General features: G+C 32.4%; 1 protein-coding gene across 5 annotated transcripts in view; it reads right to left on the bottom strand.

Annotated features, from left to right (window-relative positions):
* LOC126812323 (SAM and SH3 domain-containing protein 1) overlaps nucleotides 1–12081 on the bottom strand; it is a 64065-nt gene that overhangs the window by 27093 nt on the left and 24891 nt on the right. For 3 of the 5 annotated variants that reach the window (XM_050538669.2, XM_050538666.2, XM_056098640.1), the window contains exons 3-6: nucleotides 10862–10960; nucleotides 10529–10590; nucleotides 5602–5645; nucleotides 387–422 (exon numbers count right to left, since the gene is read on the bottom strand). In XM_050538669.2, the coding sequence (XP_050394626.2) occupies nucleotides 387–422; nucleotides 5602–5645; nucleotides 10529–10590; nucleotides 10862–10960 (241 nt within the window). The remainder of the gene's footprint in view (nucleotides 1–386; nucleotides 423–5601; nucleotides 5646–10528; nucleotides 10591–10861; nucleotides 10961–12081) is intronic. The other 2 variants (XM_050538670.2, XM_050538667.2) reach the window with 1 other exon arrangement.

Below are 12081 nucleotides of genomic sequence, written 5' to 3' on the forward strand. Positions count from 1 at the left end.
TGCACCAAAAACCTGATCTAAGTCTTTGCGAGTATTTAAAAAAATATCTCTGAAATTCTATCCCATTAACCGTGTTTTGTGGACAAGGGTAATAACTCCAAAAAATGAACAAATGTCGATGCACAGTTGAGTTATCTCTCAAATGCTTTGAAGTTTACAGCAAATCTAGGGTAAGACAGGGGTAACGACAATATACCAGCAAATTATGAACATCTGAGCTACAAAAACCAAATAACAACCCTGAGCAATTAGTAATAAAATAACATTATCATGCTATCTATTAATAAAGCTTAGGATTAATATTAAAGAAAGTGAAATTGGTAAAATAAGCCAGTTTTAAACAGTGCAGGGTTAATTAATATCAAAATACTGCGGTTAAAATCTACCTGTTTTTATTTTTCTTGAAAAAAGACAACAAACTCCTGTTAAAATATTGACACAGTAAAACATTAAATACAATAATCTAATCATATCTACATATTACTTTTAAGAGAAAAAATAAGAGATTTAGAGAGAACATTAGAAAAGAAGGATATGTACATGAACTTCAAGTGATGTTTCATCTTATGTACTCAGTTATTTCTCTTCTAATGTGCATGTATACTTTGGTGCTAGTTGGCTAGGAATCGTATTGACATGCTTGTTAACCAGACAAATAAGGTCACAAACATCACAGTTGTGCATTCAAATACATTTTTTTTTCTGTTGAGAAGTTAAATAAAAGTTGACACTTTATTTTTGTGTTTTTTGGAAGAAAACATTAATACAATTGATGGTAAGTTATTAGGTTAAGTTGCTATGTTGTTAAACAACAGGTTGAACAAGTTGAAGTGTGTCTCATTAAAAGAAAAGTTGTGAGTGTTATGATGAGTGGTTAAGACTGTAAGAGGAATTATATCTAAGACAGTGTCACTAATCAGTTACTATTAATGTACATGTAAGAGCCTTGTTGGAAGCTTTGTTCTATTAATTTTGTCTAGCCAAGTAACATTATTATCATCTGAGGTGATGCGAGGTCTTACTGGTCTAGTAATATTCTGACAGTTTAATGTCTATCTAATAAGTCATTATTGTCCATGTGGATAGACTGAATCTGTTTTCACATACATTTAACCAAACCACATTGCTACTGTTCTCAAGATCGGCAATCTGCTTGTCTAATACTAATTCGTTAGTAGGACCATTCACAGATAATCGAAAACAAAATGTCATCTTCCAATATCAAGAAGCCGAGCCATGTTTCAGGTAACTTAATGTTAATTTAGAAAATAGTAATCCCAGATTTCATTTGTTTATATCAAGAAGGGGATTGAAATGGTTACTGTGCATAAGGAAAATGACTTTTTGAGAGAATTTTGGTGTTGAAGGTATACTATTCCTTTTCCTTTACCCATTATCAAGTGGGTATTGGCATTAGGAATTGTGATCATGTGGTTCTCAATATTTCATGCGAGTCACTATCTAGACAAATAGTTAATTCAATAATCTCAAATTTTCACATATTACCATTTCCATGGGTTCCATGTCGGCTGTAATGTCTGTAATGTTGTGAAATGAAATGTAATGTTCTGCTCCGAACTGGGCTAATGAAGACGGGCATATGCCATACAGTGTGTTATGAGGTAAATTTTGCCCGGACAGTGGCACTACGGCCTACTCCTATATATCGAATTCCAACTGTCAAGGGATCTTTTACGTGCACGCCAATGTGTACACAGGACCTTGGTTTTTCTTCCCATCCAAACGACTAGACAGCTGTCCTTGTCAGGCCCTCTGTCCTGCATCACTGACAAGGGGGAACCACGCAAGAAAATCTGGATGAACTTTCTCAGAACACCCAACCTCCAGGCTAGCGAACTAGCGTCTTACCCACGTAGTCACTGTGACCCCCCTGTAATGTCGTAAGAGATGGTCTAAAACTGATACATGTGAGAAATACGCTATGGATAATTATTTATTTTTCTTAATTACGAAGTTATTGTATTATCAAGGTTAGTGTGTATTTCAATATGAGGTAGTATTTGTGAGCTACTGGAATAATTTTTCTATGGCCAATTCAGCTCTTTATTTGTCTTTAACCAAATAAGAAATTTTGATAATAAAAGCTATCTAACTAGCCAAAAGGGAACATTTCATTAATAAATAATTATTATATCTACTAATATTTCATTTCTTAGTGCAATATATAATTTTTTGTGTACAACATGCTGACAAAGTGATATAGACATGTGAATTCAAGATACTCTACCATAAATAAACAAGATGAAATATGAATTTAATTTGCAAAGTTTTTGTGTGTTATCAAAATGACCGACAGTGAAAGTTTTGAAGTGAAAGTCCTGGGCCCAGTTTCTCGAAATCTTAACTAAAGATAAAATCCAAATTTTAGTAGATAATTCAATTTTGATTGGCTAAGTACTAAAATCAATCTAATATTATCCAATCAAATTACTAAAATTTGGATATTATCTTAGTTAAAATTTCGTGAAACAGGGCCCTGTTGTGTTCCCTTAAACCTTTTGGTGGTTATTTATTCGTTTCAGAGAATTATGTTAACAACTGAATTGCATAGTGACACCTGATAGGAAATTATAATACTGTTTACAATCGTGTAGGATCATTTCTTGCATAATATACACTTATAACAACTTTTTAAATCTGAACTTCAGCGAACAAACTGATGACCATATTATTTCCAATAATGTGAACATAGCCTTAGTTAGGTGGAAAAATCTATGGAACATTGCAAGCAAGCCATTTCAGTGATGCAGCTGACATTTTCACTATTTAGTCAATGCTGATTTATTATGAATTTTCAATTTGAACAATTTTTTGCATCACTGTGAAACATAATTTACTCTACTCACAGCTGCCTGTAATACAGAAGTAAATTTCTCACACTCCATCTATGCAGCACTAACCTGTCATTTATTTAGACAATTTATCGGTTGGGCAAATATCATTTTAACCCCATCATTTGTCTTTCAAATTAAGTTTTCAAGCTACCTGCCAAACGAGTCAAAGACATAGTTAAAGGGGCATTATCGCTCTGATCAAGAACATAAATGTAATTAATCTTGAATATTAGCACATCAAAAATAACCTTGCATGTCAAAATATAGGAATCTCAGCAATTGTTTGGAATATTGGTCTCAAAGTTTGATTACAATTTTATGTTCACTTCAAAAGTTGAATTTAAAAAAAAAGAAGAAAAAAAAAAGAAAATTACCAAACAGCGAAATCCTCCAAAGTTGTCTCTTTAAAATACACACATATGTCCAGACAAAAATGTGAACCCACAGTAAGGATGTTTTTGTGCAATCTGTCACTTTTTCCTTATCCTGTGATTAAATTTCTGCCTTTCCCGTCAACAGATGTATTGAATGATATAGAGACTGTTTTTACGGCACATTACCTACTATTTTAACTCAGTAATTTTGCACCAACCATATGTGGTTTTTTTCCTTGGCAAATGATATAGCTTATCAAAAAGTGATACAACCATTTAAGTTGAAGGGCTCGAACTGGGTGAGAAGTCTCCCAAACATTTTGAGAAAAACAACCATTCTTATTTAGCATTCAAACCATCTAGGGATATTTTATGAAAGATTTGGAAGGTTTCTCTTTATCCTGATGGGGATATAAATTTCAAACTCAGAGATGATTGGGAAATTAAATCTCAAATTTCCTCAGATTGTTCAGATGACATATGCCATTTACATGTATATCTATGACACGTTCTGATATCATCTGAATTCCACCTTATAGTAATAGTCTTATACAATGCACTCATAGAATTATTCTCTATTCACTTTAACCCTTTGGAAACATAAACATGATTTTTCAGGATACTCAGAATTTATATCTCATAAACCCAACAGGCATACTTGGTTGGTAGGTTCCTGAAATTGTGATCTGCCTACCGATTTCCAGACCAATAGGGATGAAATTCTGAAAACCTAGCATTCTGGGGCTTTTTTTTTGTAAATATCATAGTCACTTTTTGTAGGATGAGTCTTCATTGTAAATATTTAGTTATTCTCAAACTGATCACATACCTCTAAGTTTCAAATGAGATCGTTATACATGTCATGACAATCCATGTGAGAGATATAAGTGAAAATAATATGCTGATATTAATTTTGTTACATTTATCACCCCAGGATAAATTTATTTATTAACAAAATATAATGGGGATGCAGCTCATTTCATGGAATCGGCTTTAATGATGGGACTATTTACCATCAGGAAATTAAAATTTAAAGGGTTAATGTAGTTTTAACATATATTTGAAATATTTCAATCTGATACTTTTAGCTACAACCCCCTAACTATGATATTTGTGTAAAATGATATTTGTTCATTCTGTCAGAGTAAATAAATGAGACTAGTGATAGAGTTTTAATGTAAATAGAGAATTGATAAATGAGGTATAACCTTTAAAACACTCCATTTATCATAAACACTAGATCTTATACATCAGATAAAAACTAATAAGGTTTTTACAAACTCTGACTGTTTATTGTAATTTCAGGGGTTTATTAGTTCTGTCAGTCTGATTAAAATACAGATCTATATACTTTCGATGGCCTACACTACATGAAGATCTGACCAGTTGTACTGGGAGGTTGCAACAGGGGTCATACGAACGACTTTTGCCCGTATGACATCAGTCATTTATTAATCAATCAGTTGACGTTTCTAGGGGTTTACCCACAGATCCGTGCAGAGGACTCCAAGAACTTGCCGTAACAGACCGTTTCATTGGCTTATCTCTCACTTCACCCAAAACGCCTGTTATATAACAACTCTTCCAAATTTTGAAACTATAAAAAAACGAACGAAACAGAATGCGTGTTTTAATCAGATTGTAGTTTTGTCCGTTTATTGTAATTTTAGATGCTTATTAGTTCTCTGAATAAATGATGATCATTTAGCTATTAACACTGAATCAATGAATGGGTGTTTAAGTTCTATTTTTCTGCAACTACCAGGCTAATGAAAACGTATAGTTGGCTATGAGAGGGAAATTTGCCCAGACAGCGAATGAATTTCAACTTTCAAGGCTTTTAATTATGTGTATGCCAACATGTACACAGGACCTCTGGTTTTCACCCATCCAAATAGACACTGTCCTTGGCAGGCTCTCTGTCCTGCACCACTGACAAGGAGAAATCCTAGAGAACTTTCTCAACCACCACTATATGATCAAACACCAGTTCTGCTGGTTAGTGTGCCAGCACCTTACTTGCCGAAACACTGCCTATCCCTTATAACAATGAAGTAACTGACCTAGAAAAACTATATACTCTAAGGAACCTATTGTACACTAAAAAGTATAAAATAAATAACAAACTTAAATATGAATCACACCTTATAAAGTAGAAGTTTTAGTCTCGCCCAAAAACATTATAAATGAGTTTTGGATTGGGCTATAAAACAAGTCAATCCTTCCTGTATCCTGTACACCAATGTTTGAGGTCATAACATGAAAATACATTAATTTAACTCAAAATTATTAAACACACAAAAACATCTGTGTTTAAGCTACATGCATACAACATAGAATATTTTGAAAATAAATATAATAAATACACTTACCACCATCTACAGCAACGTAATTCTGATGAACATAATTATCATGTCTGAAATATACATTATAAACTTTATCATTTAAAATTAACAAGCAAATGTCTTCAGAAATGTGTTCCGAACGTGCCTCCTAAGATTATCTAAACAATAATGACAATTGCCAATTCTTATTGACAGACTTTTTTAAATATCTTATTTTTGGTTTACCAACTGTTTGCTTCAACATGTGCAAAGAAATGGGCATCATCATTGATTAGATTTAAAAAAAAAACCTCCAATTATCTAAAAGTTTCCAAGGGAGAGAGTTTATAATTAGTTTTTAAAATAGTGTTTTACATTAAATTTATGGTCTCTATAGCCAATGTGACAACGCCTACCATGCATGAATAGTTCTCCTCCTGGTAAAATCAGAGCCATTAGTCTGGAGAGTAATTTACAGCCAGGGGTGAAAGATGTTTCACAAAACCTTAAATTTCTGTTTTATTTTGAAATCTGATGCCACCTTGTATCCAGTTCAAATGGGTTTAAACATTTCAGACAGAGAGTAAATTTATAGTTCCAGTCATAATTCAAACAGTTTATTATGACAACAAGTCATCTGCTGTCTGTCTAATGAGTTAAAATAAACAGGCATGACATTGCAGCACCTCTTGTAATGCCACATTAACACCTAATACAAGCATAAAGGTAGAGACTATTTGATATACTAGAATGTTTTTATAAACTGGCAATAATTTGCTCTATTTCATATTGATACATATAAATCCTGGCAGGAATCCATTGGGAATATCAAGTAAGAAATGTATATTATGAAAGAGAATAGCAGGTCTCGCAGCTAGAGAGCCTTGTCTACATCGACTGACAGCCCATTAATCTGACCTACACTATATACTAATCATCTTTGATATTTCCTGAGTATTCTTGTTATGTCAATAATGGATTATATGGTATAATGCACATATCTTTCATGGTATATCATATATCATTCTCTAACTAGATATAGATAAGTACTAATATTTACTACTGGAAGATGGATGAATTGCCAAATGAACTTCCATCAGATAATTATCTAAGTTTTGTTCTATTTTTAAGTTTAAAAGAAATGATTATATTTATACGTTCAACGTAAAAAGTAATTATAGCTCTATGAAGTGAGAAAATACTTCTTCTTCAGAGTAAGTTATTTCTGATTATTTTTTTTTTTAGGAATAGCTGTAAGCTCGTTTGTCAAGAGAAAGGCAATCCCAGCCACCTGGCATTTATTAACAAAAAATACTTAAGTGCAGTAAACATAATTAATAATTGGTGAGCTCTTCTGTAAACAGTAGTGACTTTTAAATCAAAGGTGCCAAATAGAATCTTGTATTCAAATGAACTGAAAGCGGAGTGGTGCGTGGTGGTGTATTTTGGGTTTGGTGGGTGGGGAGTATTTGGTCATTATCTGGAGAATAGGAAATGAAAGAAGGTTTTTTTAACCCTAAAACCTGGCATTTTCAGACCAACATACAATAGTTGTTAAATTCTATGGTAATATGTGCAATTCCAAGAGGACAAGAATTTTTTTCTGATTTAGTTGACCTTTACTAAAAAAAATTTGAACATTAGAAAGATGTTACTTGTGAATCTGAAATTTTCTGTTCACGACCTGTGAAAGCACTTTTAGGAGCCTAAAAGTCGTGTTCACAATTCGGAAATGAAAATGAAATGAAATGAAGTTTAATGCCCTACTTTTCTGTGCCAGCTGGGATAATAAAGGTGGGCATATGCCATGATTTTTTCTCTAATGGAAATGTTACACAGACAGTAGCACTACGTCCTACTCTTATTTCAAATTCCAAATGTTGAGGGTTCTTTTATGTGCCAGCCAACATGTACACAGGACCTCAGTTTTCCATCCCATTCAAATGACTAGACACCATTCCTTCCCAGGCCAACATTAGAAGCAAAGTTAATGAGACAGCAACCTTTACCATAACAAAGATGGCGACAATGTGTGTTTTGCTATAATGATTTCATCTTGATATTATTTATTTTGTATAAGACTACATGTATTTATCATTAGATATAATATGTTGTATAATAGAACTGTTAGTTTAGTCTAGTGATGATAATATTAAATAACAACCCATTTATCATCACAGTAATAATATCATACCACCAATAATAACAGCTAATCATTATATTCACATCAACTAAAATACCCAGACTGAACCAAGCATGTCATCATTTTTTTCACATCTAATAGCTACATGTAAGCTAATCAAATTTTACATCATTTTATCTGATCAACTTTCTCCATTGGTCCATCTTTTAAAAAAGACAGAATGTTCGTTTAGAATTATTAATTACATTTCCTTTACGTCCCATAAATGTCATGTCAAGCAAATAATTTTAACTAAAACGGCTCTTGACATCCTCTGTAAGGAATTTAAAGTTTGAAATTAACAAAAACAGGTTTATTATTTTATTGCTTTATAAAAAAGCCATATTGTTCACTTTGATTTGATTTTACAGCTAGTAATATAAATATTGGCATACTGACGAGATAGGGTCAGCTTACCCTTTCCATGGAAACTCCTCATATTGCTTTTCATATATTATCATAATTTTATGTGTGGTGATTGAAATGACTGTTGCTCAATTTAGCTAATTTCTCTACTGGATTTTCTATTCTTCCATGACGGTACATGTCTTTTATTAATTGCCGACAAAAAAAACCTCACAATAATTATCACTTGGACTGTTAAAATAAATAACATGTTCTCACTATCAGTAAACACCTACTACTAGAAAATTCCTGTAAAACAGCCACTGGTGATTATAGATAATTTACCTGTATAAAAATAACTACAAGAAGATATACCCACAATTGTATCAAGATGGAATTACATACCAAATACCAACATACAGGTACTACAAGGTGTATCACAAATTGGTAATCAGTAGTACTAGAATTTGTGGTAGTTTTCAATTACCATAGTGGTATGTATCCACTTTTGTTACTTCATGTTAAAGCAAAATATTTCTTCACAAATTTAATTATTTCTCATCAATATTCCAGTGCTAGAGATAATGCATAGTGCACACAGTGATAATAGTCTTTGAACCACAACAAAAAAAAATAATCTGTTTTAAAAATTTTACATGCACACGGTCAGGATCACAATTTAAATAATTTTGTCAGATGTTTGGAATTGGTTCTTGTAATTCTTTTTTTTTTAAAGTGGATATACAAGTCTAGTTAAAAATTCTCTTCTTAAAATTATATGGAGTAAGGTTATGGCAGTTTGCAACCAAAAGTAGAAATCAACCAAAAACACAACAGCTGTGGTTAATATTATCATGTGTACTTTTCAAAGATAACTGTGTCCAAGCTCCATGAGCCAATTTTCTCCTTTCTGATTGAATTCAAGATGCAATTATTTCTGTTGATTATGTTATCAGGAACATTCTCTAAAAAGTGTATTTTGAATTGAATTGTGTAAAATTTTCTGGAGGAGGCGACCTTCCCTTCTGAAAAATCCTGGCACTGTCACTGCATATAGCCCAGTCAGATGTACATGTAATAATTATTTTACTTATCATAAAATAATAATCTAAATTTAACTTGATTCTAGGATTTCTTTGATTTCTCTTCATGATAAGATAAATGCCCCAGGAGATGTTTCATGTTGAGTGAAGGTACCTTTAAGATGAAACCTGTGTATGTATGAAGGTGGAGAGGGGTTTTGTCATAAGTTCCAAAGAACAGTGTCTACTCCACCTGTATAAACAAAGTAATCTTTACAAGTTCTATATTTTCAACAACCCATGGACATAGATTCTCAACAAAACCTTCAGTTTTTCTTTTGATTCAAATAACAGAGATCAACAGAGAAGGCTTAAAGTGGCAGCGTTTATTTCAGGAGAAAGAAAAATCTTGGAATGCTATTTAGCTCAAAGACAATGAAGACACTATGCTAGTGTTTGTTACTTTCATTCTGACATACAAATATTGATATATTTTTAAAATTCAAACCAGTCATTTTGTGTTATTTTGTATGTAATCAGTTACATTTATATCTATAGTTTTGTGAAGTAACAAACCATTAAAATTATAAACTATTTAGCTTAATTCTAGTGTTTATATTTATAACATAAGGTACATCAATTAATAATAGTAAGGCATAAAACTCTTTTGAGTTTTGACTAAGAAATAAAAATAAATAAAATAAGTAGTCTGATGAATAATAATGACTGTAAAGTGATTAAAAAAAGTGTAGCCTAAGGCAATTATGACAAATATTGAAGTGATCATATTGTTTAGTCATACATGTAGTACAACTGTGTTCCAAGCATATAAATCACTAACTACCCTTAATACATTTCATACAGAGGAGCAACTTTGGTACTTAATCCCTATACAACCATTTGGCTGTTAACATACAAATCTATTCAAATAAATGCCAAAGCCTTGTAAAAACTTAAAATTCTTTGAACTTCAAGGTGAGATTTCTGTAACCTATAAGAAGGCAGATAATAAAATTTCAAAAATACTCTAAATTTGAAACTTGTGCTTGGGTAAAACAATAAAGTGCTATTGAAACAATACTTCAGACATTTTGAAACTAACATATTGTCTATTTAGTTTATGGCCAAATGTGCAATGCTAAGAAGGAAAATCTTACGGGAACGCGAATTTCAAATGCTATGGGAGTTTATGGGTGGACCTCAATTTTTTGACCTATCCAAACAACCAGGAGACACAGTTTTTTCAGTCCTTCAACTTTTACCCATGAGAAGTGGGAACTGGGTGTGAAAAATCCTGACCTCATGCCGTCAGAGGATATGATTTCACAGATATGATATGATCACCAGCTATAACAGCAGCACAGGGTATAACATAATCTTCCACTCTAGGAGATATCGGCAGACAAAATATTCAAAATGAACTTACCTATGACCAATTTGTAAGTGACACTGTAAGTCTGTACATCTTTCTACATGACTAGTATTAGGCTGTAATATAGATTAAACAAACATGTTTAAGATGAAATGTACCATATCAAATGTTCCTATTAAGTATAAGAGCTTAATTAACTTTCCTTCACTCTCCTAATAAAAATCAGATAAATCTCACTGACATTAATTGTGATAGCTAAACCTACACTACATAATCAATAGTTTTTAATTTTCTCAGAGATAAACTCTTGATAAAAGTGATCTACTTTAAAAATTAAAAAAAAAATGTTCTACTTAAAAAAATAACAGTTATAAAACAGCAACTTACTGGAGGTATAGAGGGAAGAGGTGGTGGAACATGTCTTGGTGAAAAACCATACACAGATGATGAGCCATAAATACCATGCATTGGACTATGATTGACAGGCTGAAATAGACACCAGAAATTACACAGCTGATTTTATCATTTAAAATAGTATAAAGAGTGTTTAAATAGTAACTAAAGGTATTTTCAAGCCTATCTAATATCTGTTAAATAGCAGATATAAGGTAATGTAATCTATTGATAGATAAATTATATACTACAACACTTTCTTTAACTTATCACAGTTATTTTTACTGTAAAGTAAGATTTTTCTGTTGCACAACTTCATTATGAGTTACAAAGGTGAGGTATAAACTAGCTTCAGTCAAAAGCTAATCCTCATTTTCATAATTTTTATCCAGCTTACATAGTCTTAGACAAGAACGTAAATGCTGCATGAATTTAATGTCTTAAACTGGGGAGAGGCTAAAAAAAAACCAAACCCAAAACAGATGTTACTGTAACAATATTAATGGCATTTCAGAATCTACATTTTATTGAAGCAATGGTTGACCATGCAACACTCTCTAATACATGTACCATGGTAAAAATGGTGGTTCTAAATAGCTATCTTCCTAAGAGAAGAAAAGTGTGAAATAGCTTTATTTAATGTCTGCTTCCACTGAAGTGATATCGCAGACAATGAGAAGATGGAGACATACATGTAGGTTTATCTACTATTTTGATTAGTCTCCCAGTAGACCAATGAAAACACTCATTCATAATTGTTATCAAGGGTGGCAATTGTTACTGAGATGACAATGCTCGTTATTGATACAACATACTTCTACTTTCTCAGGGAGCTAACTTTACTCTTTTCTGGATCATATGATTAAAAACACTTCCAGAAACAAGATGACTAAAAAGTACCCTGCAATTTCATGGCATATTTCCTCTAAGAGGGGTTCACTAGTCCGCCGCTGTAAGAAATACTATAAATATGGGTGTCAAAAAACCTAATCTGAACCCTAACCCTAATAATAGATATCAGTGGACTAATGAGCCAGCGGACTGGTGCACCATAACCCTAACCCAACCCCTAATAATAGATATCGGTGGACTAATGAACCCGCGGACTAGTGAACATTCCCCATTTCCTCTATACTTCTGTTCTCTTGCACCATCACTTTTACTGACTAAAATTACTTATTAAGCCCATAATTAATCAAACAAATTAATTATTA

Source organism: Patella vulgata, chromosome 2 (genome assembly GCF_932274485.2).
Source record: "Patella vulgata chromosome 2, xgPatVulg1.2, whole genome shotgun sequence".
NCBI classification, from domain to species: domain Eukaryota; kingdom Metazoa; phylum Mollusca; class Gastropoda; family Patellidae; genus Patella; species Patella vulgata.